The following is a 27,624-nucleotide window of genomic DNA, read 5'->3' as shown; positions in this document are numbered from 1 at the left end:
CCATCACTTTCTGGCCAAATAACTGACCATCACTCTCTGGCCAAACAACTGACCGTCACTATCTGGCCAAACAACTGACTGTAAGTCTCTGGCCAAACAACTGACCTTCATTTTCTGGCCCAACCACTGTATGTAACTCTCTGACCAAACCACTGAAAGCCAATCATTTCATTTGGAGATCAAGAATGAAGTGTGTAATTTGTGTAAAACAATTTATTGCAAATGTTAGTCATACAAAAAGTGCCGAAGAGGCATAGAAACAATTAATATATTCTGTCACACAAGGCTACAGTAGTATGAAGATATTAATTAAGGTAACTGTACATACTTAAATATAAAAATCATAACCTGTTTACAATATCTACACATTTATACTTAAACTGTGACATTTCATAACAATATGTACATCAATAGTATAGGCCATCTTTACTGTATTACGGGTATAAATGTACCAATGTGGCCACAATAATAAATAGTTGGTTTGGCGTCTCCCTACACACATTTTTTGATGTGGGCAGGTAGTTGTTTTTTCTTTTAATTCCATAACAAAATCAAATTAAATACCACAACGGGATATCCAGGTCGCCTTTATTTGTGCAAGTCAGTCGGTAAACGCCAAACACACTCTTTATTCATTTTCACACTATGTTAATTGTTGTCAGTCAGTGAAGTTACAATAAATGTGTCTTCTGTTCAAAACAGTTTGTAGAATGATGCAAAATTATCAGTAGCACTTTTAAAAGACTCTTAAGACAAAGTTCTGAAACATATATCAAACTTATTCAATTCATATTGTACATAGTTTTTTCATACAATGATAATATTTAAACAATATGAACAGATGAAATACAAATGTTATCAAATGACGGTGCTTTAGACCCTGTGGTATCCAAACGAGGCTATACGCAAGCCTTCTGAAGCATCCTCTTCAGAAGCTGAAAATTTAATAAATTACATATCTAATAGTTCATACATGTGAATGTTATTCATTCCTATGAATGCAGTTATTTCAGCAGTATTATTTCAAGAATGCATAGAATACAAACAAGCTTTTTGTCGACAAGTGAAGTATATGAAATCGTTGCATTAACATTCAATCTACATAATAGTCAAAGCTGAGGTATTATAAAAGTTAAGTTGTTGTTATCTAGAATACTGCAGTATCATACATTTTAATACAAAGAATTATGTTAATTACAAATAACAGTAACTATTTAGAGAGTGGTTACGATTATTACATGTATATGTTACAAGAACACACTATCAAAATGGGTTACAAATATATAAAACTATAAAATCACAATAAATGATAACTAGTGATTGCACATTTCCGCATGTCAACATGAACTAAATGGTTAATATAAAAAAGTGAAAATGTGGATATATAGTTATCCACAAAAAGATGTTTTCAGACAAAACTGCATTCGTCTACCAGAGCTGTATTGTTGTGATAAAAAGAAGAGATATAATTCCATAAATTACAAAAATATTTATATAAAACAAAATGCTTATTCCCAAATAAATCAATATAAAAAATTGGAAAATGTTTTCAAAATGAGAGTACTGAAAATTGTAAGTCACAATTTAGCATTGAAGAGAATACAAAAATGATAAGTAGAGTTCATTCGTAAATAAAATATTGAAGTAAGAAAAATATTGTTTTCCAAGAAATACCCTAGTACAAGCAGCAGTATAAAATGTAGTATAGAAAATGAGAGATATAGATGTGATTGGTCCATGAAAGTGTTCCATGAAAGTGTTCATGCCTGAGAAAATATCTAAATAAAGTTTACACCCAGGTATGAGGAATAAAACCTACAATAATATTGCAGAAAAAACATAAGAAGATAATTATTCAGACAGTCTTAACAAATCATTCATAACAAAAAACAACGAAAAAATCCTCGACTAAAAATCAAACAGATTACGTGAAAAATAAATTACAACAAAAAGTGACATTGAAATTCTGCAGTACAAGATTACAAGATCACAAAAATAAAGTTTCTGAGGTTGAACTAAACACACTTAAAAGCGTCAGCAGTAAGAAAAAATATGTGAGCGAGGTTTTTGCAAGTTGTTCAAACGTCCGTCTTCCGGGATCGACACGAGAAGCACATTAGAAACTTACAATCAAAGCTCCAGTTATTACGATCCACTATATACGTGTCTTTCCCTTTAGGAGGAATTTCCTGCTGTTTGCCATTGGTATTCATTAGTTCCTTCATTTTGTCCTTGTTCTTTCTCAATGTCTGAAATATTAACATATTAGATTATTAACAAAAACACATAAAAACACAATTTTTTCATAAACCTTTGCAATTTTTACAATGAAGATTAATTTTGATTATGATTACAATTCTTATTTTGAATTTAAGCAAAATGGATAGGTCGAGGCAGTACAAATTTAAAATGTGCCATGCATTAAACCATCAATGAACGAGAAAAATAGCTTTTGATTCAATTTGATAGTATATTTCAATACTATATTCTATAATTTCATACATCAGACGTTTTCGATCACTGACTTGCTATGCTTATGACATAAAATAACCATAAATACCTCTTCCTCCATCCTGTATCTTGTCATACGTTTTACGTCATCTGCGTCATAGTCTTTGATTTCAACGGGGCCATCTTCCTGAGATTTCCCATGTTTTTCCTGCCAAGCTCGTGATGTCGGGCTCAAACTGGAGTTTTTACTCGACGGGCTTGACTTCCTGCTGGAGGATTCTGGGCTCTCGGAAGACCGACCAGGTGCAGACCTACTGCGACATGAATCTGAAATAAGGGAGACAACTGTGCAGGTTTTTGTTTTGTTTTTTAATTAGCATTTTGAGACATCTGTAAATACTCTAATGATATGAAAATATTTTATATATCCAGGAATAAAAAAAACACTATCAAGGTTTTCAATCTTCAAGTATGTAAAAGTAGTCCCTGTTATCAATGTCACAGGTGATGAGCATATCAAATAAGTTATTTATATGGTTCTATTGTACATTCTTGGAAATATTAATTGGGTAAATAATTACAAACATTTTGTAAGAAACCTGAACCCAAACAATTCAAGAAGATACTTTACACAAGGTCACCAAAAGTTGGCAACTATTAAACAAGATGGTGAGATATACGCCATAGTTTCGGAGTAGATAAAATTCCCCCAACCCCATACAGAGATATAACAACCTGGCTAACATAGACGCCATTAACTTAATATAACTATCAGAACAGCCTCAAGTCTGAGCAATTATTATCCACAAGAAACAATTGGTACGCACAGTACTTCATCCATTCTTTTTAAGCGGAATACATTAAAAATGCTATCAACCAGTAAGAAATGGCACTCTGCCAACGGAAGATCTAGAACTCTATCAGCGAAAATAATTAAGAATTTCATATCCGCTACCATAAACATTATTCAATACAGATTCCGACCAAATTTTGAGCTTAATTTCCCATTTTCTACACCTGAATTCAATGTTGGAGAAAAAAATGAGATGTTTAGATCTATCTATGTTTAAAAATAAGCCTATGTTGTATAAAAAGGAGGCTTGGGGCTAATTTCCTGAAAACATATCCATTAAAATTAAGATATGTTCATCTTGGAAAAACGTATGCACCCACTTAAATACAGGATCAAAGTTATTAGTGCAAGCTATTTAAAATTAACTACCTTCTGGTATAATTTTGAAAGATTAATGTATTCCCAAAATTACATACATTTGCCAGTATCAATTTTATAAATCACAGTATTAAATACAAGATGATATTCTCCTCATAAAACTTAACAAAGCCAAGATGTGGAACATTTTAAAGGTAATGAAAAGACCTTAATGAAAAATATTGTTTTTGTGCATCTCTCGAAAGTTCAAGCTTGCAAATTAATTGCTACAGTGAACACAATAAATTAAATACTAAAATGAAATTGCTGTGACTAAACTAATCTTACTTTAATCTAAAAATTAAGAATAATTGCAGAGGAGTTAAAAACACTAACATATTTAATATGAAGGAGTAATGACAGCATTGAGTCGAACATTCGCAATATATTATCATTTTGATGGCATAAATGTAATCTAATAACCAGTCGTAAATAAAATATACACTGAAACTTACTAGGTAGCTTTTTCTTTTTTGTTGCTTTTTTCTTGTCCCCAGAAGATTCTTCAGCGCTGTCTTCGTTGATCGTGGTCGAGCCCGAGCCTTCGCTATCTCGGAGCATAGACTCATACCCACTACTTGTACCTCCATGTACTTTGTCAGACTGACAGCTGCTACCCTGCTTTGAAATCAAGTCGGTGCTCATCGTACTGCTGTTATCACTCCCGTGGCCGCTACTCGAGTGACTCACGGTACGTGGTTTCGTTACCGTTGCATAGGGTGAAAGTAACGTTTTATCAACAGCAACGATTCCGCTATCGTTCCCACTGTCAGAGTCGTGACTCTTGCTTGGCATGCGGGAGAGAAAGCTCAACTTTTTGCTTTCTTTTTCCTTTTTACGACTTGATTTTGAATCTTTTGAGGACACTTGCAAGTTTTTTGAAAACACTGGTAATTTGCTATGACTTGGTGACTGTGATTTTGACTTCGAGCTTTTCGTCAAACTTGGAGTCGGAGGATTGGACGATGATGAATTATGTGCACTGTATTTAGACTTATCCTTGTCTTTTTTAGTTGCACCATTATGAGAAGTTTTTATTGAAGCTGCAACCATTTTTTGGCAGTCTTTGCACATTTTGGCAATTGGCTTCGAATTTTGTTGCGAATAACCACACTTAGAACAGGGTTTCTGAGGGAGGGACGAAATAACGTCACACTGTTCTTGAAACTGGTCCATTCTGCCATCCCCCTCCCCCTGTCGATAAGAACTCGTCTTACTGCTAAGGAAATGAGATCTCTTAGCCATATCAGGGGATTGACTAGATATAGCATTTACAATCAAAAACTCTTCCCGTAAAGCACTTATGTTTGTTTTTTCAATGTAAGTTTCGCTCATCAAGTTTGGATTGGAAGCCCCGTCAGGTTTTCTAGATAATAGCTGAGTTATAGGGTCCATTTCACTTTCCAAGTTATTATTGCACACTTTAAGGCTATAAGCATCATCATTTTCAACGCCAACACTTTCCACTGTATCACCAACAAGAGTTTTAATACTCTGAATTGTCTCTGATTTCTTCATTTCAGAATTTAGGCACTCGGCAAAAGGCTCATTAGTGTCCATTTCAGAATCTTTGGCACAAGAAGCATTACTGAAAGAATCATCATCATCATCACCTTTTCTTGACATATTTTCAAGTCCATTTTCCAACTGTTCATCCATTTGCATCTCATAAATAGAGTCTCTATTTTGCCCCGATGTGGCAGTGTCAGCACTACTATCAAAACTCATATCAGCGACCACACATTCATTACTATAATCTCCTGATCTGCTCTGAGATATATCAACATCGACACATTCCTGCGCACGCGAGTCACTTAGTGTTGTGTCAGGATATACTGAACTACACATAGAAATGTCTTGCGAACTATTCAATCCAGGGTGGTCTGATTTCACACTCTTTTCTGCTAAAGATTGACCTACAATTCCTTCCATATACAAAGTCTCCTCTGATTGGTCCATTTCCACAGATTTCAGCCAATCAGTGACTCTCTTACTTGTTATATTAGGCGCAGGAAAGCTTGGCTTGGTAATTTTGGGAGTGGAAGATTTAGTTTTTCTCTGAGTACAAGGGGACTGTCTGGGTGAATGGTGAGGGGATTGTTTCGGCGTTGAAGAAGAGGGCACCAAGAGCTTTTTGGTACGGGAATCATTGGGCTTAGCTTTTCTGTAAGTTCCACTGGTTGATTCAATCGTGCTAGGCAGTGTATTACTTTGGTCACCTTGATTTTCCATTTCAGGCAAACCATGTCTTTCAATCCAGTCTTTCACAAATGGTTTCACATGTTCTGCTTTTGCAACATCATCAACATCCCCCACATTAGTAACCATGCTGTTAGGCCTTGAATCAGCAGGCTGGGCCAAGTTTGATAATGTACTTTCAACACTAATTTGGCTCTCTGGTCTTTCCTTTATATCAGGAAGAGGCCAGGCTGACCTAGGTGACCCAGGTTCAACCTTGTGTTGTAAGGCTGGAGAATTCATTGGTGACTGGTGCTTAGGGGAAGAAGACAGAGATCTCACATGTGCCTTTTTACTACTTGTGTGCATCACAACTTTCGGCGTACGATTTTGATTTTCATCAGTTTGGTTTTCTGCCAACATTTCTGGAGGTCCATCCACCCACATTTCCTCCGAACTCATTTTTGTACCCGATTTATTCGCTTTCTGTTCCTGCTTGTGTAGGAAAGCAGGCGGCCCATCGATCCATTGTTCGCCTTTATTCATTTTTTTCTCTGGATAAATTGCCGCCCCAGGGCCATCTATCCATTGCTCACCTTCTTTACCCGGTGAGCTACTTGATCTTTTAGGTCGTGCACCAGTCCTTGACTGGGCCTTGTCTACAATGTTCACACTAGCATATGGGTTTGAAGCCTCTTTTGCTGGTGTTGTTTTAGTCCTTGCACCACTTTTCTGAGGTAGGCTAAACGAAACGACACTTGGTGGCGAGCACGATGATTGAGAATTAATGTCTGAACTTAAAGTGTCCTGCACTGGAGTTGAACCTCGTGATAAAGATCGCACTGGGGTTGTATGACGTGACCCTGAACTAGTCACACTGACGTCCCTCACTGGAGAGGTAATTGCTGTACGCACCCGAGTCAAACTTTCACGAGAGCGATATAAACTCCGCCCACTATCAGAGTTTGAACCCTCGTCTCCTGATGAGCGTGAACCACTAGCTCTCCGCGGCAGACGAGGGTTTGTACGAGGCACTGATCGAACTGATTCATTGTCTGTCAACTCTCGATCGCTGAGCGTCTGATGCGGGTTGTTTCCAAGGTAGATTACTGTGTTACATGACTCGCTACTGGATGTGTAATCCGGATCAGACAGTGATGACCCTTCATGAAGAGTTCCCATACGAAAACCCCGATACGGCCTATGCCCACTTCGAATACTGCTTCCATCGGTGGAGCTATCATCCGAGCTTGTTCCAGAAAATTGCTGAAAGACAAAGGAAGAGATTTCTTGATTAACATAATACATCTTTCCTATAGTGTAGCTACAATGACATTACCATAAAATCATGCAACAGCAGTGGAATATAAATGTAACTTTGCAATATTTCTCCTAAACATAAATTATTTAACAGTTCATATAAAGAATTTATTATAAGAGAACTGTTTCTTCAAAGGATAAGTTCAGTGGGCTTTTTTCACACCATTTTGTGAATGTATTGGGAAAAATGCACCATTTTGACTATGGTCAGAAATAACCAAGTACAGACAAAAAAAGAAAAAAGGTGATAAAACTTGTTTCTTTAAGAATAGATCGATTCTTCATAAAAAAAGATAAAGAAATTGGGAGTTTTATTTACACTTTTGGGAAATAAGTATGTTTTGGTATTCGGAATGCGGCCGTAGTTTGGCATAAAATTGGTCAGAAAAAAACGCACTGAAGGTCATGATTATACATTCATGGTCCTCAGTCAGTTAACTTCACATTGACATTCATAACTCTAAACATTGCCACAAATGATGAAGAAATACTCTTGATTAAGGCATGTTTTTCATTAATAAAGTCACTTAATGCTTTTAGCATAATATCAAGTATTTTAAATAATAATAATATCTAAAACAAATATTAAACTGTTAATAGTTTTTACCCAGCATGATATTAGCCAGTTAGAAACCAAGTCAAGTTCAACTAATTCAATTAAGTCTAAATAAATCTAGAATAAATCTTAAGGTTTCAAAATTGTCACTTTGAAATGAATCAGATTCAAATTAAACAAGGAACATTTGATTTTAATGAGATCTGCATGAAGAAAACGCTTCACAAAAATATAAAGATAAACTAATGGGTTTTAAATTATGTGCACATTTTACAGGATGCTATCATGCACATTATTTCAAAATATATGCCCTATCTCTTTTGCATCTTGTAGAATTCTGATTCTGTTAATTACTTTTGAAGTCTGGAAAACGTGTTTTTTTTTCCAAAAATACTTTAATTTCTTACATGATTTTCAAGGTTCAAAGAAATGATTCATTTTGATAAAAACATAAATCTTCCTTTCAGTTCAAAAAATAATTACTCATAAGAAGTAAGTGATAAAATTCAAAAGTTACGACTACAGGAATAATGATCAAATGAATTTCATGTCTATTTAAAATTCATTTTGTCGATTTTGAATTGTTATGTGTTTTATATAGGGCAGGTAAAAAACCATGAACCTACCCCTCGTATCTTCCTACGCCTCATTCTGTGTATACGAGCGGCCAGCTGGACGACTTGAAGTGACTCGTTATAATGGGGCACTTCCTGTGACACGTGCGCGATCATACATGTGCGGCATGTGATGTTTCCTAGCGAGTCTCGGAGTAACTGTGCGACCTTGCTGTCCCTGAAATTGAGAAAATTATGAAATATATTGATGACAGCTACTGTTAGCACACATATTAAGACATAGTTCTTCAGTTAATCATTTGAATGCTATTTCAATATTTTTAAGATTTGAATCCCGTTGTCAATGACAATTGATCACATTATTTCTAAGTACATTCCCATTTATAATGAATAATGCCATAAAATACAAAATGTCCATTTCTTCAGAAATAAATTATTCTCACAATCAAAATCGAAAAGAAAGAAAATCCTCCACAATATCCGCAGTACAATTTCACCCATCTTTTGGCTTGAAATGAGAACCTTAACCCTTTTCTTCCAAAAGAAACAATATCATCAAATTTCAGAGCCTCTAACTCTTTGGTTAATTACATATGCAATTATTTTACTCAATTTATTTTTATCGTTTTTCCATAATCCGTCACTCAATTTATGCAATCACTAAGAAATCCAAATTAATCGTTAGCCGTAATGGACTTACGGATAATCACGGATCCTACAGACAATATGTTACCAACGTAATAATGATTGTTGTAAAAGATTATTTATGTAATGTTGCTGGCAAGACATATGTACAAACAGTTGGGGGTTTATAGTGATGTCAGACAGATATGTTTTTAATATAAAATACCTCAGTTCTCCAGATATTGAGTAAAACGTCTACAACTTGATACAATTATGTACAGAAAAATGAAATGTACAAAATTATTGGCGTATAATTATTCAGAAAAGATGTTCTTTTCATGTATGGACTCATAGGAACTATATATTAACAATATTTCAAATGCATATATAAATAAAAAATATCTCAGGTTTACAATTAGATTTGCAGGACAAAATCTTAAATATCATAAAATAATGTTCTAAAAGTTGTATTTTATTGAGATTTTTGTTTTGATGTCATAGTGTGGTTTTTTTTTAAACATCCAGATGCAATTAGTTTCTGCCAATGTGATAAATAATATATAATAATTCTTCAAATCTTAAAGAATGAAAATACAAAAAATAAAAGTACAATTTACCCCAATGAACATAATCTATCCCAAAAACGTTTCCAAAGCCTTCTTTTTTTTCAAAATAAGAGGCCATAGCATCACAATATTTCCGGTTAATTTCCTAATATTTTGGCAAAAATCATACCACTAAGATGTTTGCCCTGCCAAAAGAGACGGGGCGTTATTCTGACATGTGGATCCTATTTTACGAATTTACTACAATCTGAACAATATTTTCTGCAACATTGATGTTTTATAAAAGTAATAAATGCTATGAAAATAGTTGTTTGAAATTGAACACAAAATGTTTGCAAGACGTTGAGGATTTACAGTTATGAGGAGATCAAAAGCATGGAAATCTAGGATAAAAAAATTACGATGTCGTAACAAATGATTCATGATGTAATAACCACTTGCAGGCCCTAATGTATACCACACAAAGGCAGAAAAAATAGGAATCACTCTTTACATTAATTAAGCCCATTTCATAACGTATAATTGTTATATCTTTTTTATATCTTAACCACAATACAAATTCTTTTTCATGACTGTTATGAAATTACCAACTGTAAATTTTATGCCAAATATATCATATAGTTCCAAAATGCTTCAAAAGTTATATTTCCACATATAATTTGTTAAATATAAAACACTAACACATGGAAAACATCCAGTGACATCACATTTAATGTGTTATGATAACTGAACATTTTGCTAAGAAATTGTTAAAGAACTTTCAGGTAAAAACAAGTGCCAAGAATCCATATCATCACTTGAATATTTTTAAGCTATTATGCTTTTAGCATTTCTTACAAAATTACAAAATAGCGGAATAATTATTTCTACAAATCTTCAACAGTCTTAGTGTCAATATCAAGAATTATTCACACTAGATTTCTCACAAAAAAATGACAAAAACTGATTATTAAAGCCACCTTTTCATTATTCTTACATTAAATTCATCAAAATTAATCTTTTCTTCCTCAAGAAAGATTCTTTCTTGACATAAAAGCAGTTATAAGAAGATCCGGTATAAAGATTTTAATGGGATTTTACTTACATAATTATAAATCCATTACACTGATTTCGGAATAATGTAAATCACTTTGTCCTTTAAAACAAGCTCTGATCAAAAAGCTTTGCAGAATAAATCCTTGGTTTCAACCTTTAGTTTTATATAATATTTCTCAACTAAGTGACCCAAAAGTTAATTGCTGATAAACTAAGATAAAAATACAGAAAGCATTAAACACATGTTTTTATGGTGTTAATTGTATAAGAACACTAATTAATACAACACTTTGCCACTTTTATTACAAAAGATTATTCAAATAGATATATATTCATTTCACACAAGTTTTATTACAATTTAGGGTCTATAAAATAAGTGGTCCCCTGCACACTTGTAATTATAATGACTGCTCCTCCCCAGAGATGCCAGAGGGCAAGAAAGACCACTCTTGTCCTATTTGAAACAGAGTAATTGCCCTTAAGCCTTATTAAGTGCCAGAATTTCAGTTTTAGCTGTTTATCAGATGATCAGATATGTCAAGCAGAGGGAGACAGTTGTACAACACTATCTGATAAATGAAGTTATATTCTAAAATGCATTTTACAGGCTTTTATTACAACAGATCTCTGTATCATCTTTCAAAACAGTGATAAGACTTATCAGTTTAGTTTTATATAAATATGGTGCATATGAAATTAATCATAACATCAGAGTTTGAAACATAACATAATGTTCCTAATAAACTAAAGATCACTAAGGTTCTAGGTGTAACCTCAAGAGGTGCTTATTTCTGGGGACAATCACATTGGACTGTATAATGTTGTTTCTTTATAATGGTGAACTAAAGTAAAATGCTGTTTATATCGCGGCATCACTGTTATATAAATATAAACATATTTAACGAGATAGGAGTGGTGCACTGAGCACTCATTATTTGAAGCAAACATAGATGAATAACATTACCAAAGCATGGAAATCTAGTATAAGATAACCCAAATCACATGACTCTCACCTATGAGGCACATGTCTCTGTCCATTCACAAGCGCCATGATGACATTTCCGAGGGCTGAGAGGCTCAGGGCAACATTATTTGGGTCCTTGGACTTTGATGCGCTGCCAAGATCAATCAGATGTAGCCTGCTTCTACCTCCCGCAACTGAAAATACATATTTGCCATGAAACCAGGAACATCAATTTGTAGTGTTCATTAATCTATCATTTACTTCATGCAAATTGCTGGTAAACTGCACAATTTGGTAGAATTGTTTTACCTTTAACTCCACTATTTTACAGTTTGAGCATAGGCATTTAATGCAATATACATGTACTGGGTGTAATTAAATTCACCCCGAAATAAAAAATCAGCTTATGTCATAAACTATAATGTTTCAAGCAAATTGTTTTGATGGATGCTTTACTAACCTACAGTTTACATCCAACATTTGCTATTGTAAGAATAAACTCCATTCAATAATTTTATTTTTATTTATTGTATTCCACAGTGATACCACAAGCCAAGCAACACCCAGTTAAAACAATAAGAGAGCTCCCTTTTCTCCTGGGTTACTTATAAGCCACAGCGCTTACGTTGCCTCTGACAAATGACTGTACAAATGGGAAAACACTTCAGCCCCCACAAACATGAAGTGTTACACTTAATTCCTTGATTTTATCAGGGACATTGACTCTTGTTCAACCCAGGATTGCTACAGGGAGATGCTGATGAACCCAGCTTGTTTTACTATTTTGCTTTAATAAATAGGTGGTCTCATAGGCAAAGCTTTAAATTTCAGTATTTCTTAGTACATTTTATTGAGACAAGATTAAGTTTTAAAATTTATTTTATCCTAGGAAAGTCTGTCAAACTTTGGCATGCCCCACCCCCACCCGAATAGTTTCTGTTCTGTAATGTGGGCGGGGCAACATAAAAACATTTTAATTTCAAAATTGGAGTAATGACAAATATGTCCTCAAAATGAAATATTTTGTATTTATAAATTCTATTTGAAGTATATTCAAAGTTCAAAGGTCCCCAAACAACATTTAAACCAAATATATTCAAAGTTGCACTGCTTCCAACGCCAAATCTTGGATCCATCCCTGCTTCTATATTTTCATAGTTGCTGTTACAAATGAAATAAAGCTCAGAACTGGATGCCACTTGACGAAAATGAATCCCAAAAAAGTATTATGCATTAGCTTGAAAGATCACAGACATCTAGCTAACTGTGATAACGCTTCGTTCTAGAAAAAACATCGCAAGTTCAAAAACCTATATTTCCAACCCCATTTCTTTTGATCGTTTACTCTATTACAGCCAACATGTGTTTGTATTTATGAAAATATGCATCTCAATAACTACTTGTGGACGCCTCACAGCAGACACGCTTGCCGAAAGGTTAAAGGGCGGATCTAACTTCACAGAAAATTTAACAGCATGTAACGGTAAAAAATAAACACCAACGCGTCGCTTTTTTTTATTCACAGGAAGAAAATGATATGTTTTCAAAGGGCTTTGAAAATTTATTTTTCATGTAAATTAGCTTCTGTCTGGCACTATATAGTTTAAGGGACTTCTGAGAAAAAAATCATCTGCAGACTTAATTCCCTTCCTGTTATAAATTGTTTTCCGCTGTTCATCTTGCTCTGATGCCTCAAAACAATGCATTCAATTATAGAGAACTGTTAAAGAACAAAGATTTTGAAATAAACGTGAATTTTACACATATTTTTTTAAAAACAAAATTAAAAGTTATTCTATCATGCCAGTCTTTATAATAAGTTTGGTTTCAGCTTAAGTGGTATGGAAGGGTGGTCCTCTTGCACCCATCTGCCCTTATGGAGACCATTAGATGCACCCTTTATTGACTTAAATACTCAAAGACAACACTTTTTTTATCATTAATTGATTGATGAATGTGCCCTTTCCACCCTAACCACCCTGTATTTTTCTGCACCATCTGTCCTTTTTAAAACCAGGGTAATTAACCCCTCTTTACAAAGTTGTTTTTTGCACAAAACTTAAACTGGTTATGCAAAAAAAGCAACAATAACAAAATTTGTCATCCTAACCAAGCCTTTATTAACCACTTAAGATAAGTAAAGTAAGTGAAATACATATAAATCTGCTCGTAATTATCATTTTATTTCAAAACTCCCATAATTTTACGCTGCATTGCACCATTAAATATATGCAAATGACAACCACAAAGTGACGAGAATCCTACTTCCGTCGCAAAAGTAGTTTGCAGCCCCATTTTTATTCCGAGAGGGATTGACAAACCCTTGTCTCACTTTGTCATATCGTGGGAAATCGGCATAATTATTTCATTCATGGTCTTGCCTACCCTGCCATCAAAGTGCAAACATATTAATTTTGGTAGTTTAAGAAAACGATGTTAAAGCTTGCAAAGATTTTCTACGATAAGGCTGAAAGAATATTGCTCTTATCAGGGTTTCAACAAATTGGCTGTTACTTTGTTCATCGCTGATAAAAATTATTTATACTAAAAAAACGAAATTTAAATTGATTTCTTATATGAAATAGTAAAGGACCTTTTGATTAACTTCAAAATATACTGGTTGAATAATTACATGACATTGCATGCTTTCTGGCAAAAAAAATCATGTGTTTTTTTTTCTCAGTAAAAAATAGGCGTTAATAAAATAATTAATTTGATCATTGTAACAGTCTTTATCATAGAATATAATTTGCTAAGCATTTCATTATGAAATTAACAGATACAGGACTTGTGGTACAATCCCTAATGAACACATTTTCCAAACAATTACACATTAACTTTTTTTATTTTCATATGAAATCCAGAGTGCATCCATCCCTGTTTCTGACAACACAAAAATATATATATCATTACTGTTGGGACCAAGGTCTTTCTGTAGAACAACAAAGTAACTGTGTACAATGTTCCATGATGAATATTCCAAAAATTGCCAGTGGGAATTTATTCCGAAGCAGTTCCTCTCCATATAAATGGTATTACAATTGGTTAGCAATTCTCCGTACACAGGCGCTAGAGTATGTAAAAGGTATCTCCGAAATGTCATCTAATTGTTTCCAGGCCCAAGGGACTTGGCCTTTCCTTCATCCTGTCATATACAAATGTAGTTTTGCTTATGAAGTTCTGAGTTTAGGATATTGATATGTTTATCAGTTTCATTAACTAGGAGCTGAGTTCACTGCAGTTAATATGAATTTGTTTTGATGTGTATAGACTATTTGCTGATATGAGTTGCCAATGTTTCTGCCAACCTACCTTAACATTCAAGCTTGTTCTATAATCTTTTATGAATTGATGATATTTTTTTGGTAAAATGCAATGTGATTAATGTATGTGTTTTGAATGTAGGTGTACGAGGTCTAATCCCTGGAAAAGGTGAGTTAAATTCTTGTAGTATCGTATTATAAAAGACGATGATTTCTAAAAAAAACAAATGCCTTATTCTGTACCAGCTCAGAGTCACAACTATGCTAAACCGAAGTTTGTGCGTAATGTGAGTACCTCCGGGTAATCCAGCCTTGTTTTCTTTCTCTATCCGATACTGGTACACGTGCAGCGTAAATAACAGGTGGGATGACCGACTCTCTTCCTCTGGAAAACAGAAAAATTTATATAATCAAAAAGATAAAATTGTCACTTCTAATCAAATATTGAAAACCTAAACATCGACTGCAAATGAGATGCATGATCATTCATTAACAGCAACATGACTGACACACACCAGAGTATAATTACATATGATTTGTTCATTCTTTCATGTTTTGTTGTCATTTGAAATTGTCACCAAATACAGTCCATTCCCGTTGGCTCGAATTCCCAGGGATCAGTGAAAATACCTCAAGCTAAGTGGGAATGTTTATCTTTAGTATAAAGAAATCAGTCCTTTACATCTAGTTTGAGCCAACAAGGAACTTTAGCCAAAGGATTCGAGCCAAAGGGTTTCGACTGTGTGAGATAATTCTAGCCCAACACCCACCTGATTTTGTTCTAGCGTTGAGTGCAGCATCAAGGTAGAATGCAGCCTTCTCGGCGGTCGGTGCCCGCAGCTCAGACTGGTTCTCTAGCTGGGTACCAGATATCGGGTCTTCCCGGAGGTAGACACCAGGCGCAGTCCCCACACCAGATTCTGTGCCTGAAATATGAATAGAATTTAATCAAGTTTTGATAAACTTTACAGTCAATGAAAATAAAAAGAGCACAACTGTAGCAATATTTAAATACCATTTACCTTTTTGTCAAATGTTATGAGGAAACTGATTCAATGTGGATACTCTTTCACTTAAACTCAACCCAATCATCTGATCAAATTTCCATGTCTTCCATTATTTTAATATTCTCTGACATAAATTTTAAAGTTAAATTAAATCCAATGATGAAAGCCAATTTCTTCCAATTATTCCAACATTAAAAAAATAAAAGTTGAAAAAACAGTTTTCCTAATAACTGACAAAACAAATCATGTGTGTTTTTTAAGAATGAACACTAGGTGAAGAGGGTCTTGGCACACTGGGGGATATTTGAAACTGGTCCTGACTTCTGGCATTGTCTGGGATAGTTCTGATGGTGAAAACAGTGATAACCCTGAGCCAAGTGCCACAAAAACTGGCCCAAACCATGGTAGAATTGTTGTAACTATGCCAGTGTTTTTATTCTAATGTAAAACCCTTTAACTAATTCTTACTACATTTCTAGGATGATAAACCAAGTGAACCTGGACTACCATTATTTGTAAGCTATTCATGGTACCAGGTTTGAACTACAGGCAGAATGATGGGCTGTCAAGATGGGTCATTCACCATGCCCACTCTATTCTGGACGTTGCCTTGTAACTTGTATGGATATTCCGAACAATTCGGAACAAGCTAGCTGATCAGTCTCCTTAAGTCACTTCAGCTTCATATTGAAATATTGTGGGTTTATAATTTGAATTTATAAACAGAAATTCTTAAATTCTGCCATGCATTGGTTTATTTGTAAAGCCTTAAGTATGGTTACAATATTCAACTGCTGGTTCACAGCCATTTCTGGGACGTTTTTCCCCTGCCAGTGCCAACCACTTCAAGGTGGTTAATGATGTTGATACAAACTGTTTCTAATGGCCAAATCCTGACATCCATGCAGCAATATCTCTACCATCAGTTCTTGTCAAAATATTTACTATTGTCATACCAATTGTTACACACAAATCATTAGGGCTATAGGTTAATTGCTAGGTGGAATGACTGCCAAGTAATATGTTGTTTTTTTAATTCTTCATGTGCACCTGAAGTGAACTAGACAGAAAATAAGTAAACTTGACAAGAAATTACCAAAAGAAAAACTTAACTCTGGTGTATACTAAAATGATAACAAGTGTTAACAACATGTTTCATATTCAAACAAAGAATTTTTTTCTGAAATTCGGATATTTTTCTGAACATATAGATAAGCTGAGAATGATAATATTAAATGTTTTCATCAAAATTTCTATCATAAAATCCCTTCTGTAAGTATGTTGTAATTATTCTTATCTCTTGGAACCATGGCAAGGATTTGCAAAACATTTCTGAAATCCAAGCTAAGTGGTGTCAAATCAACTTTTGACATTTCAAAAAACTTGTTTCATCCTCCTAATTCCTGGCTTACACTATCTAATATACATGTCAATCTTAAGCGGTTTATAAGTGACTTGACATAATAAAAGTTGAGATAGGTGAACAAAAACATGAATTTAGGGAGAAATAATTCCTTTTGACATAAAAAAGACAAGCAAAAAATGTGCAAAATCTTTTTTGATTTTTTTTCAAGAACAAAAAGTCAGCGGCACTTTATGAAGACATAACCCATACGTACAATGTTCTCCCTCCCCTTCTGTCCATTTTTGACAGTTATGGGAAGTGTTTGAAGTTTTCTTTACCCTCCTGTAAGTTTTTACATTACGAATAATAACCAAAATACAATTGATAAGCCCGAAATGATTCCTATGACCCACTCCATGCAATAACAATTTATCATTTCCGAAACATTTAACCTGTTAGCTGCATTCTAAGACCAGCAGATATGACACTAATGCAATCTGGAAGTTTTTTCCAACCCTTTTTAATGGTAAGCAGCAAGTTTTTCATTATATTCCATCCAAACACCAGGGTTATGGGTCGTCTTAATCAAATTAGTCTCCAATTAGAGAAGAGTTGAGAATGTGACATTTACCTCCCTTTATTACTCCCAGACACCAAGAAGGAAATTCATTAGAAGAGGCTATTTAAAGCCCATACAAATGTCATAATGAATAAATCATGTTTATTCCATTCTGCACATTGAAACTTGCCATGATAATTATATATAAATTGTGATATTTTAAAACCTTAACAAATTGTGGTTTGAATGTAAAAAAAAAACAAAACCATCATCACCCTCTCCTAAGATTAATCTGAACAAGTTCAGGAACCAGTAAAATAAGTCAGAAGTCAGAAGAAAAATATGCTCAAAAAAGTATCAGAGAAAATTTGGAATATCACCAGCAAAAACAATGTTATGACATGACAGAGGGTAAAATTACTGGATGTTTATGCCACGGATGTCATTAAAAACATCATTTGTGTCGACATTTGCCATGTAGCATGTGCATCACACACCTGAATTACAACAGTCTTAGAATTCTGGAGATAATACACCGCCAATGAATGATGTATTAACACCCAGCGCATCTGCAGTTTACATTGCGAAAACAAATTTACGTCTGATACACACACATTATGTGCGGTTAAACTAACAAGCCCCATCAGTTTTAATTATATTCCCTGTAATGTTTATGTTCAGGTAATATTTTGTATGTTTATCATCGTTGTAGAATTAAATATATATCACCGTATTCAACGAGGTACGAAATCTTTGCCAGGTACAAAAACCAATTACCAAATATTAAGTTCATCAGGAACATAAAATATAAGCATTATTTTTTATTATTTGCTATTTTCAATATGACATAATTAGTTTGTCTGAAGAAATATAGAAATGTGTGCACAAATATTGTTTCTGTAAAGATGTGTTGCTGAATTGCAAGAATATCAGATTCTATTTCGATCATGAAATTAATAATTCAAACCACAACCCAGTAAAACAGATTTGAATTCAGAGATTTTTTATGCGTTCTAAAAATAAAAACTAGTTTAAATGATTCAAGTTAGGATTATTCAAAAAATAGAAGCATATTTCCTAGCTATTATCATCTTTACACACAAGTATGTTTTAAAATTCTAGAAAATTATCCAAGCCTCACTCAGCTCTTGCAACGCAGTACTTGTTTGTCCAATTATAACAGTTAGCACACTCACTTCACACTAAGGCATCCCAGGTTTCAATCCTGGCCTAGGTGTATGTTGTATGTAAGTTTAATTTGTGCTTCCCAAAGCATCATACCTACGAGAGTTATAATAATGTCATTATAGTTTTCTATATAATAACTTTTTTTTAAATCATTGTAAACTAAGCGTAGGTTTACGCTGATGCAGCAGTCTGGCATTGAATGTTTTTTCTCACCTTGGGCAACCTCGGCCAGTAAATCTTTGAGCACTTCCTGTTTCCCGGACACCTCAACAGCCGACACACGGACCGAGAAACGTGCCCCCGTCTGATCCTTCTGGTCATTAATAATCTTAAACAGCCACGCAATTGCTGTCGGAATAAGGCCGAGTGTTGAGGTAGAGCTGTCTTCTCCTACCATTGTGTAAGTTTTGCCTGAAATTACATGGAAGCAAATCTTGTTGAAAACGCACCAGATTAAATATTATGATCATGTGGTGTAAAAAATAGTATTATTTGATTATATTTCATTACATAACGTTATTTCATTACATAACTTTTATTCATTTCTAATTGTAAATGTATTAAGCTGCTCTTTAAGTGAAAAACTGTTGCCTGCAACATATTGTTTCAAGAATAAACTTTTTGTGTAGAAGTAAAACAATATTATATGAAGGTTATAACATTATTAAATGTCATAATACAGTACAATAACTATTCTAGTTTAATTGTAAATACAGTCATAAGCAGAACACATTGAATTGTCATGGAATCCATTTCCTGTCTGAACCAATGTCATCCACGCATGCATTAAGCAAAAAAAAAGGCATCATACTTTAGGTGGGAGAAAACGAGACATTTCTTCCTTATAAAGCCTCTGTAGAATCTCATCTCAACAAGTAACAGACGAGAAGGCGAAAAAAAGACATCCTCATAAGGACAAGAACAAAAATCAGGAAAAAAATCCTTCAGAATCATTTCATTATGGCATTGTATCGGCTTGTGTCAATCATACTATTCAAGTTACGAGCAATCTCCCTGAAATCCTGTAATTACCTAACCAACATTCAGCAAATATACAATTTCAGATACAGCTCTATTCATATCTGTCATGCAAATAATGGTGATTAGGCGGCCGGTACATCACAATATCAGGCACGCGCTAAAAGAAAAAACGGCCTTAAGGAACACAGGAAACTTGGTGGAAATCAGCGGAGGGCAAGATGTTAAGAAAATAAGTGACTGGAATATTGAAGCCTAGAGACTAAGACAGGAAATGAAATATGTATCTTTATTGAAATATTTTGTAAAATGTTAAGCTAGACTGATTTTCATTATATAACAAACAATAGAGTGTTCGTGAAATACAATGCAATACACAATATTTTTTTTTCAAATCACCTGCCGTTTCTTTCTTATATTCAACTGTAATTTATGTTACTTATTGGATTTTTTTGCATCATCATGATTAAATATTTTGTACAATTTTCAGAACCATTCTTTATTTATTGTTTATTTTGGTTCAATTTTTTCCTTCAAGACATTTCCATTAAAAAACTTCTACTGTTCTATTAGTTCCAAAACAAACAAGACATGAAATATGAGACATACAAAAACTCACACTCATTATTAGATATGGGGATTGTCAGTTGAAGATGGGATTCAGCACATGAGATGCCTAAAATCAGGTTGTTTAACTTGTTCTTCCCAGCAGAATATTTCATCTCTACAAGCTCTGATATGTAAATTAAACACATTAGCTGTCTTTGTAAGAAGAACCTAGCTGCTAATGTAAAGTTGCTTAAAACATGATGACACATTGTTAACAAGCTTTAGATAGCATCTGTGTTAAGATGTTGCAAGTCTGTATCTAGGTCTACAGTAAGTTTTCATTAAAATGTATTTAAAGGGGCATAACTCCTTAACACGTAGGTCGGAGTGGTGGCACTTGTGATGCATATGTGTGCATTGTATGCAGTAATGCACACTGACACTGGCACCTTAAGACCATTTTACCCCACCATGAATGTATTTCCTCATAGACTGCTCCTTGTTATTCTGCAGTGGGTTGTACACGAATTGTTCTGGCTTTTCTCCTCATTTTATAGCCTTGCATGACTCAAGAAATGTATGCAGTGAAATAAAACAACATACAATATTGACAAGCACCATGACAAACAACAGATTAATTTACCCCTATACAAATTTGACAAGGAAAACACCAGAATCAACTTGAGATGGGGCCTGCCTTTAATCCCAATTCCATCATTTCAAATGAGAAAGTTCTGGTTGTATGAATTGTGGAGGAATAATGAAATTTGCCATGTTTTGTTGGGAAATGATCAAAATAATGACTTGTTCTTCATCTACAGCAACCCAGCTGACAAATTTGATTTTCATGACCATGCAAGCATTATTGCAGAACCGGCTTATCCACTGAGGGCATTTCTTTAATCAAGTATTGCGTTCTCAACACATGATTCAGCCCTCCACATTAAAGAGCAGGGTGATTTTAACTAAGATTAGTAACCATGGCTTGAAAAGACAAATCTAATCATGTCTGAATGAGGTTTTTATTAATGAAATTCCACACAATGTGAATTCTATTGTAATTTAATCATTTGATTGACAGAGACACTTGAAATAAACAGGCAAAATAACATGCCACAATATTGAACTTGTTTGTTAATGAAGCCATTTGATTTGGGAATGGAGTGTTCTACATTCCGAAATATGGAAATGATTAGAGGAGAAATTATATAAAGCATGAGGATAATTAGTTGAAGTTCATCGAATTTGCGGATGCAACAAGCACTAGGGTGTATTTCATAGAAAACATATTGATACTTGATGGGCATGTTTTTTCTCTCATCAAAAAAAGAGAAGCTAAATTTATTTAATTTCCCTGACCAAACATTGCTGAAGCATAACTGAACCGAACAATATGTGTATGCCTGTCTTGCCATAAAGCGTCCTGTAAGGGGTCAGGCCCCAGGATGCAGATTTTTAAAAAATATCTTGAGATGAAAACACTAGGTGTCATCTTTGAAACATTGTGTGATACTTTGGGCGGGTTACCTGCAGAGCAACGTGTTTAAGGCTGGACATGTGACTACTTTACACATTAAAGTACTGGGCTTAGCTTTAACTATTCAATGTTTTATTCTGTCTAAGGCCTGAAACTACACAGAACCAAACATGTCGATGGGGGCAAACAATATATACAAACTAATTAAGAATTCTAGTGCATCATTAAAATGGGATCACATAATTTTACACACCTAGTTTGGAGTATCCGTAGGTGAAGACACAGCCATCTGCACCTGAGACCACGCCCTGGATGATCTCTGCCAGACTTCCAGAGCATACCTCAGTCTGTAAGTCAGAAAAAAATAAATTATAGCAAGTCTCTAGAAAAGTGCTAAACTTTATGTCTTGAAAGAATAAGGCAATGCATGCTAGCACAAATACATGTAAGGCATAATTCGCCACATGATCTTGTAACAAAATTTCTAAATTCAGTAGTATATATATAGTGCATGAGTCAACTTGAAACTTCTCTGGCTTGGTGTATGAAATCATTACCAAGGTTTTGTTGCACATGTGTTGCTAGTAACTCTCTTTATATTATAGAACACAGGTTCAATTTGACAACAGAATGGCAACTTTCAGATATGTTGTAATTATATATGCCTGAATTATCCTAGCTATGTGACCAATTACCTATTACCCTCACTTTTATTTCAATAGTCATAATTTTTTTGGCTCCCGAAACATTCCACTTGATTAAGGAATCTTAAAATGCCAGTATAAACCACTAAAACATAATCCATGGCAAAGTCAGGTCAAATATAATTACAGTGTTACAAAATTGCATGAATTTTCCGGCATACAGAAATGGCACCAAGAAATGTAATGATAACAATTCTACATATGTCAGGGCTCATATAGACCGATAATAATGACCCCCAAAAGATGAAAAAATAATTAATTAGTTATTGAAGAAAATGGTAAAACTCCTTAATTATGAACCTTTCTAAGTTCACCAAGGTGGGTAACTTATCATCCTACGGTGTCAAAGCCATAGCCTGATGACTTCTTAGGGCGCCCCTAAAAACTAAACCAGTGTATAATTCGGTGTGATTATTGTCAAATTTGTTCTGGTTGTGGTCAATAAAATAGTCCTATAAAATATAATTAATTATGATGGCCAACAAAATATTAGTATTACCAGGCTGTCATCGGGAGAGTACACCCCATCAAAGGCAAACATTTTCGGAGCCATTGCAGCCTTCCTGTGCGCGATACTCGTAGCATACCCGCTTCCTGCAGGGTCGTAAACCGTGACCTGCTTGTTCCGAGTGTCTATATTTAGAAACGAGGCTGCATGGTCGCCATGGTGATTTGTTGACACAACTCTCAGGATAACCTTCACCTGAAAAATAATGAGAACATTGTATTATATCAGAAATGAAAATCTGTTTATCACTGGAATAAAGGTAAAGTAACTCTTGTGCTGTATGGAAAATGTTAAGCAGCCTATGGATGCCCAAATTGAATCTGGTTTCTAAGCTAGAAACCAAGAGATAGTTACCCTGGTATAGGGCTCGAACATTTTGAGTGAGAGGCCCACACCTGCACCACTTTACCACCCCAACCTAATTTCTCTATCTTGATGGAAGAGAAGATTAAATCAGTGATGTGAAGTAAATTTACTCAAAGAGAATATTGAACAAGCCCTTGAAGGATAATATTTGACGATTACGAACATGTCAAACATACTTCATCACTATTCCTGTGTTTAAACAGCCCATTTTCAAAAAGTAATACACATATTTTTAAATTTGATAGTTTTCGAGTGTCTAGTTTACGATGATGGATCACTCGTGAGTACATATGGGTCTACATTTGCACACAGAGCGAAACTGTTTCTATTCTTTTTGCCAAAAAGCTAAAACATTTTTCATGAGCAGTTTTGTGGACCATTAATTATGTTTACATGCTAATGTAAACAAAACTGTTAGAATTTTCATTATAGTTTATGTGAAAATACATGTTTTCTTGTTTTATACCCAGTTTCAGAGAATTATTGCTTAGAATTTCCATTCTATTCAACATTTGGATAATCATTTATTGGAAAAACATTTGTACTTAACTAAAGTCATAAAAAATGGTTACCTTTGGCACCAAAATACATGTATGACTAAATCTCATACTGAATTTTACTCATAAAGTAAGCGATTGTTAATCGGCCTGAATTATTTGAATTACTGCAGTGGTCATACAATTTGTTTTAAGTAAATCGGCATAAGCTGGGCGCAAGGGCCATCAAAAAAGGATTTAGTTGTGAATTGGTCTTATTAAGTAGATTATTTGGAAATGCACAAATTTTCATAAGAATATTTTGCCATTTTTATGTGTGGCCAATATCAGTGAATGATCTTGCCAAGAGAATACAGCTACAAGGCTTTGACCTTTCTTCCAAGGAAACACACCACCATTATACCATTTCAGACTTAATTTCCTATACCAGGTATATTGTATATAAAAAATCCCCCCTCAAATCAGCCTTACATTAATATCTGTCAACCCACATTACCTTTCCACTCACTCAGACCTGTCATCACAGCAGGGGGACAGTGCCCCCATCCAGGAACAATTTGTGATGGCAATGTGGCACACACCTCTCCAATCTCACAAAAAAACTTGGTGGTAATAATGGCACTAACCTTTTGGTTACAGTTTTTTTGTGGGTGTGTTTTTTTTTCTTCAAATTATTACTTCTTTTTTTTATGAATCATTCAAGTTTTGAAGCATAATTTTTAATATTTTTTTTAGATAGACCACACTCCCTGAATACTATGGGACCAAATTTAACCTAGATAATAACTTAATAAAACCTTGGATGATCAGCTTCTGTTCAGACTTCTTTTGAATAATGTACAGAAATTATAAAAATATTAGTCATGCAGTGTATTAGGTGATACATTTTCGAAGAATCTGGACAATTATATCATGCAAGGGAAAAATGCAAGCATTAAGCTGACAACATTTCTAAGAAATTACCAAACTTAGGATGAAATATTATGGAATGTGACTCTCCTGCAAAAAATATATAATATCCTGCAATTTCAACACTATTAAAACACCACATCTAGAACTTGAGAGAGAAAGCACTTGTAAATGCTTTACCCCACCACTTTACACCTATCAAGAGACTACTTGTACAGCCCTTGAAAGTGGAGTAGTTGTGTGGAGTTATTGCAGGACATTATTGAGAATTTCCAAGAGCATCATCCAATTTCCAAAGACATTGAGCTATTAAAGACCAAAGAATATTTATGTGTAAGTGTCTCAATTAAGTAGGAGAAAGGACATATACTCATGCACATTTGAATTTCTATTGAGAATATCAATGTTATTTTTGTTTTTTTGCCATTATCTTGTGAAGAATCAACAACACATTGATTTAGGTATACTCATACAAAACTGAACCATTGCAGTGTCTTTAAAAATGTCTAAATTTTATTGATAAAATTGGTTCACAAAAAATGCAGAAATGAGAAACAGAGAGAGCAAAATCAAATTAACAAAGGACAATTTCTTGGACTTGAAAAATACACATAAAACAGTAATTTGTTTGGAAACATTTACTTCAGACCTTTACCACTGTCCCCTACTGTTTTCAAGGACCATAGAGTGTACTGGTCCAAGCCCCATGACCACCTGACATCATAAAATACCCCCAGATACCATCTTGGCCCAGGTCAGTGGGTAGTAAATCTGACATTACACACTTAGAAACAACTGGTCATAGGGTAGTAAACATGTTTACTGCTCATTTAGGAAATAACCATAAAATTGCACACTGCAGTGATGTCTGCTGATAAGCCAAGCCTAATCTTTTTTTTTCAAGGAAATGAGTCCACTTTGATAATAAATACATGATTTTGTATTTCAGTATATTAAATTTTAAGTTAATGTTCAGTTCGATATTCGATCTTTGACATAACAGGAATATGTTCTATTATGTTTTGTTATGAATCATAAAATATCTATGGGTATGATCCATGAGATTAAAGATAAGCAGAAACATGTCCCAAAAATACCAGGAAAAGTAATATCCCAGTAATTATGGCACACATAAAAAAAGTAAATCAAGGCCTAATGAAAAACAGTTGCGCAACACTTACGCTTAATAGCTGCAACCAATTATTTCATTTGCATAAAATAATGGCGAATATGTTTTAATCTTGACCATCAAACAACCAATACAGACGGTTTCTGCTTTGTTCCCTAACCAAAAGCAACAAAATGAGCCCTTCATTTCTGTCTTGTTTTAACACCAAAGGGACGTACAATAAGGCTTAACAAGGCAAAACAGATCCAATTTGCTTGCAATTTACTTGAGCATGCCAATTCAAGGGAGTTAACTTTGGGGAAGAAAATGTAAGATAACTCTGAACCAAGATATATTGTATAGTTCATGTCCCTCAAACAAGCTGATAGCAAATGTGACCAGTGGTGCAGCACTACAGTGGCATGCGGACACATTCAGTATGTTAAAAAGTCTGAAATTTAACTGAACAGTGTTGTCAGACATAATTCAGAAACAATTATAACAAGGCTGATTTTTTTGCTGAATTAATGTACAGAACATACTTGATGATCCAGCTTTTGCAGTTTCAGGTTATCAGCGCACATTCAGCAATGATTCAGATGGTATTCAGACTCATTTTCAGCAAAATTCAGATAATATTCAGACCATACTTTTTCATGAGGGTATCAAATCCTGACAAAAAGTATTATGGAACAGTATTCACTAGGTTCTTGTGATACCAAATATTATTATCCTTTAATAAAGAAAAATATTTAATTCAAGTTGTTCAAAAGATTTCCTAGATTAAACTGTTGCGTTTGCTCTGTTTAGTGGAACATGAACTATTCAATATATTTTGGTTCAGACTAAACTTACATTTTTTCCATAATGTTCACTTCCTTGAATTAGCATTTTCGTGCACAGAAGCTGCACACAAATTTGAGGCCTTGTCTAGATTTGATAAATTTGACTTTTAAATAAGTTAATAAATATCAATATTCCATTCAGCCTCATGAAGTATGCCTGCAGCCTGCACATAGACCATGCGTTTTTACCAGTTAATATTGTTTTCAAACTGTTTTCATTCGACATAGAAGGAAAACCAATCTTGAGCAGTGAAATTTCCTTTTAAAATGCATTGTAATACACCATTAATTTACATCATAAATAAATATCTTAATAAGGCTTCCATTTTGTTAAAACAGACAATAGTTCAAAAACAGGTAGATAAATCTTTCTGGAATAATTGCAGTATTTAGAAGGAACTGAAAATCAATTTCAAACCTTTGAACTATTAAGGTAATCCAAACAATTCTTTGAAAGTTTTTCTTGGAAAACTCCAGACAATGGGACTACAGGTTGGCCATTTTTCTTCTGAAATGCCTCTCAGAGCTGGAGTTAAATGAATTAACTTGGATCAAAAATATCCTTCAAACATACAAATATTTATTAGTTTTGGATGATTTGAAGGTCAAACTTTGGAAAGAATTGAATTTCCTGAATTATTTGAAATCAATGAAGAACATATTATTGTATGGGAAACATGCTGAGTCAGAATTTATTTGAGGACAACTTGAACTGCAATATGGAAATATAATGCTCATACAGTTCTGTAAAATATTGGTAAAAAGGTTTATGCATGATGCTTTTAAAATCATCCCTCACATATTTTATCAATCCTGTAATTCATTAATTTTTTTCATTAATC

General features: G+C 34.1%; 1 protein-coding gene across 3 annotated transcripts in view; it reads right to left on the bottom strand.

Annotated features, from left to right (window-relative positions):
- Positions 1 to 217: 217 nt before the first annotated feature.
- Positions 218 to 27,624, bottom strand: part of LOC128209327 (kinesin-like protein KIF26B) — a 150,832-nt gene continuing 123,425 nt past the window's right edge. For 2 of the 3 annotated variants that reach the window (XM_052913315.1, XM_052913317.1), the window contains 11 exons: positions 23,049 to 23,252; positions 22,099 to 22,192; positions 19,055 to 19,252; positions 15,513 to 15,668; positions 15,038 to 15,127; positions 11,529 to 11,673; positions 8,342 to 8,507; positions 4,117 to 7,105; positions 2,561 to 2,778; positions 2,129 to 2,249; positions 218 to 935 (listed from right to left, as the gene is read on the bottom strand). In XM_052913315.1, coding sequence (XP_052769275.1) covers positions 874 to 935; positions 2,129 to 2,249; positions 2,561 to 2,778; positions 4,117 to 7,105; positions 8,342 to 8,507; positions 11,529 to 11,673; positions 15,038 to 15,127; positions 15,513 to 15,668; positions 19,055 to 19,252; positions 22,099 to 22,192; positions 23,049 to 23,252 — 4,443 coding nt within the window. In that variant the 3' untranslated portion in view covers positions 218 to 873. Of the gene's footprint in view, positions 2,250 to 2,560; positions 2,779 to 4,116; positions 7,106 to 8,341; positions 8,508 to 11,528; positions 11,674 to 15,037; positions 15,128 to 15,512; positions 15,669 to 19,054; positions 19,253 to 22,098; positions 22,193 to 23,048; positions 23,253 to 27,624 lie in introns of all 3 variants that reach the window. The other variant, XM_052913314.1, reaches the window with a different exon arrangement.

The sequence above is a fragment of the Mya arenaria genome, chromosome 11 (assembly GCF_026914265.1).
Source record: "Mya arenaria isolate MELC-2E11 chromosome 11, ASM2691426v1".
Classification (NCBI taxonomy): domain Eukaryota; kingdom Metazoa; phylum Mollusca; class Bivalvia; order Myida; family Myidae; genus Mya; species Mya arenaria.
This window is presented reverse-complemented; position numbering and strand designations above follow the sequence as displayed.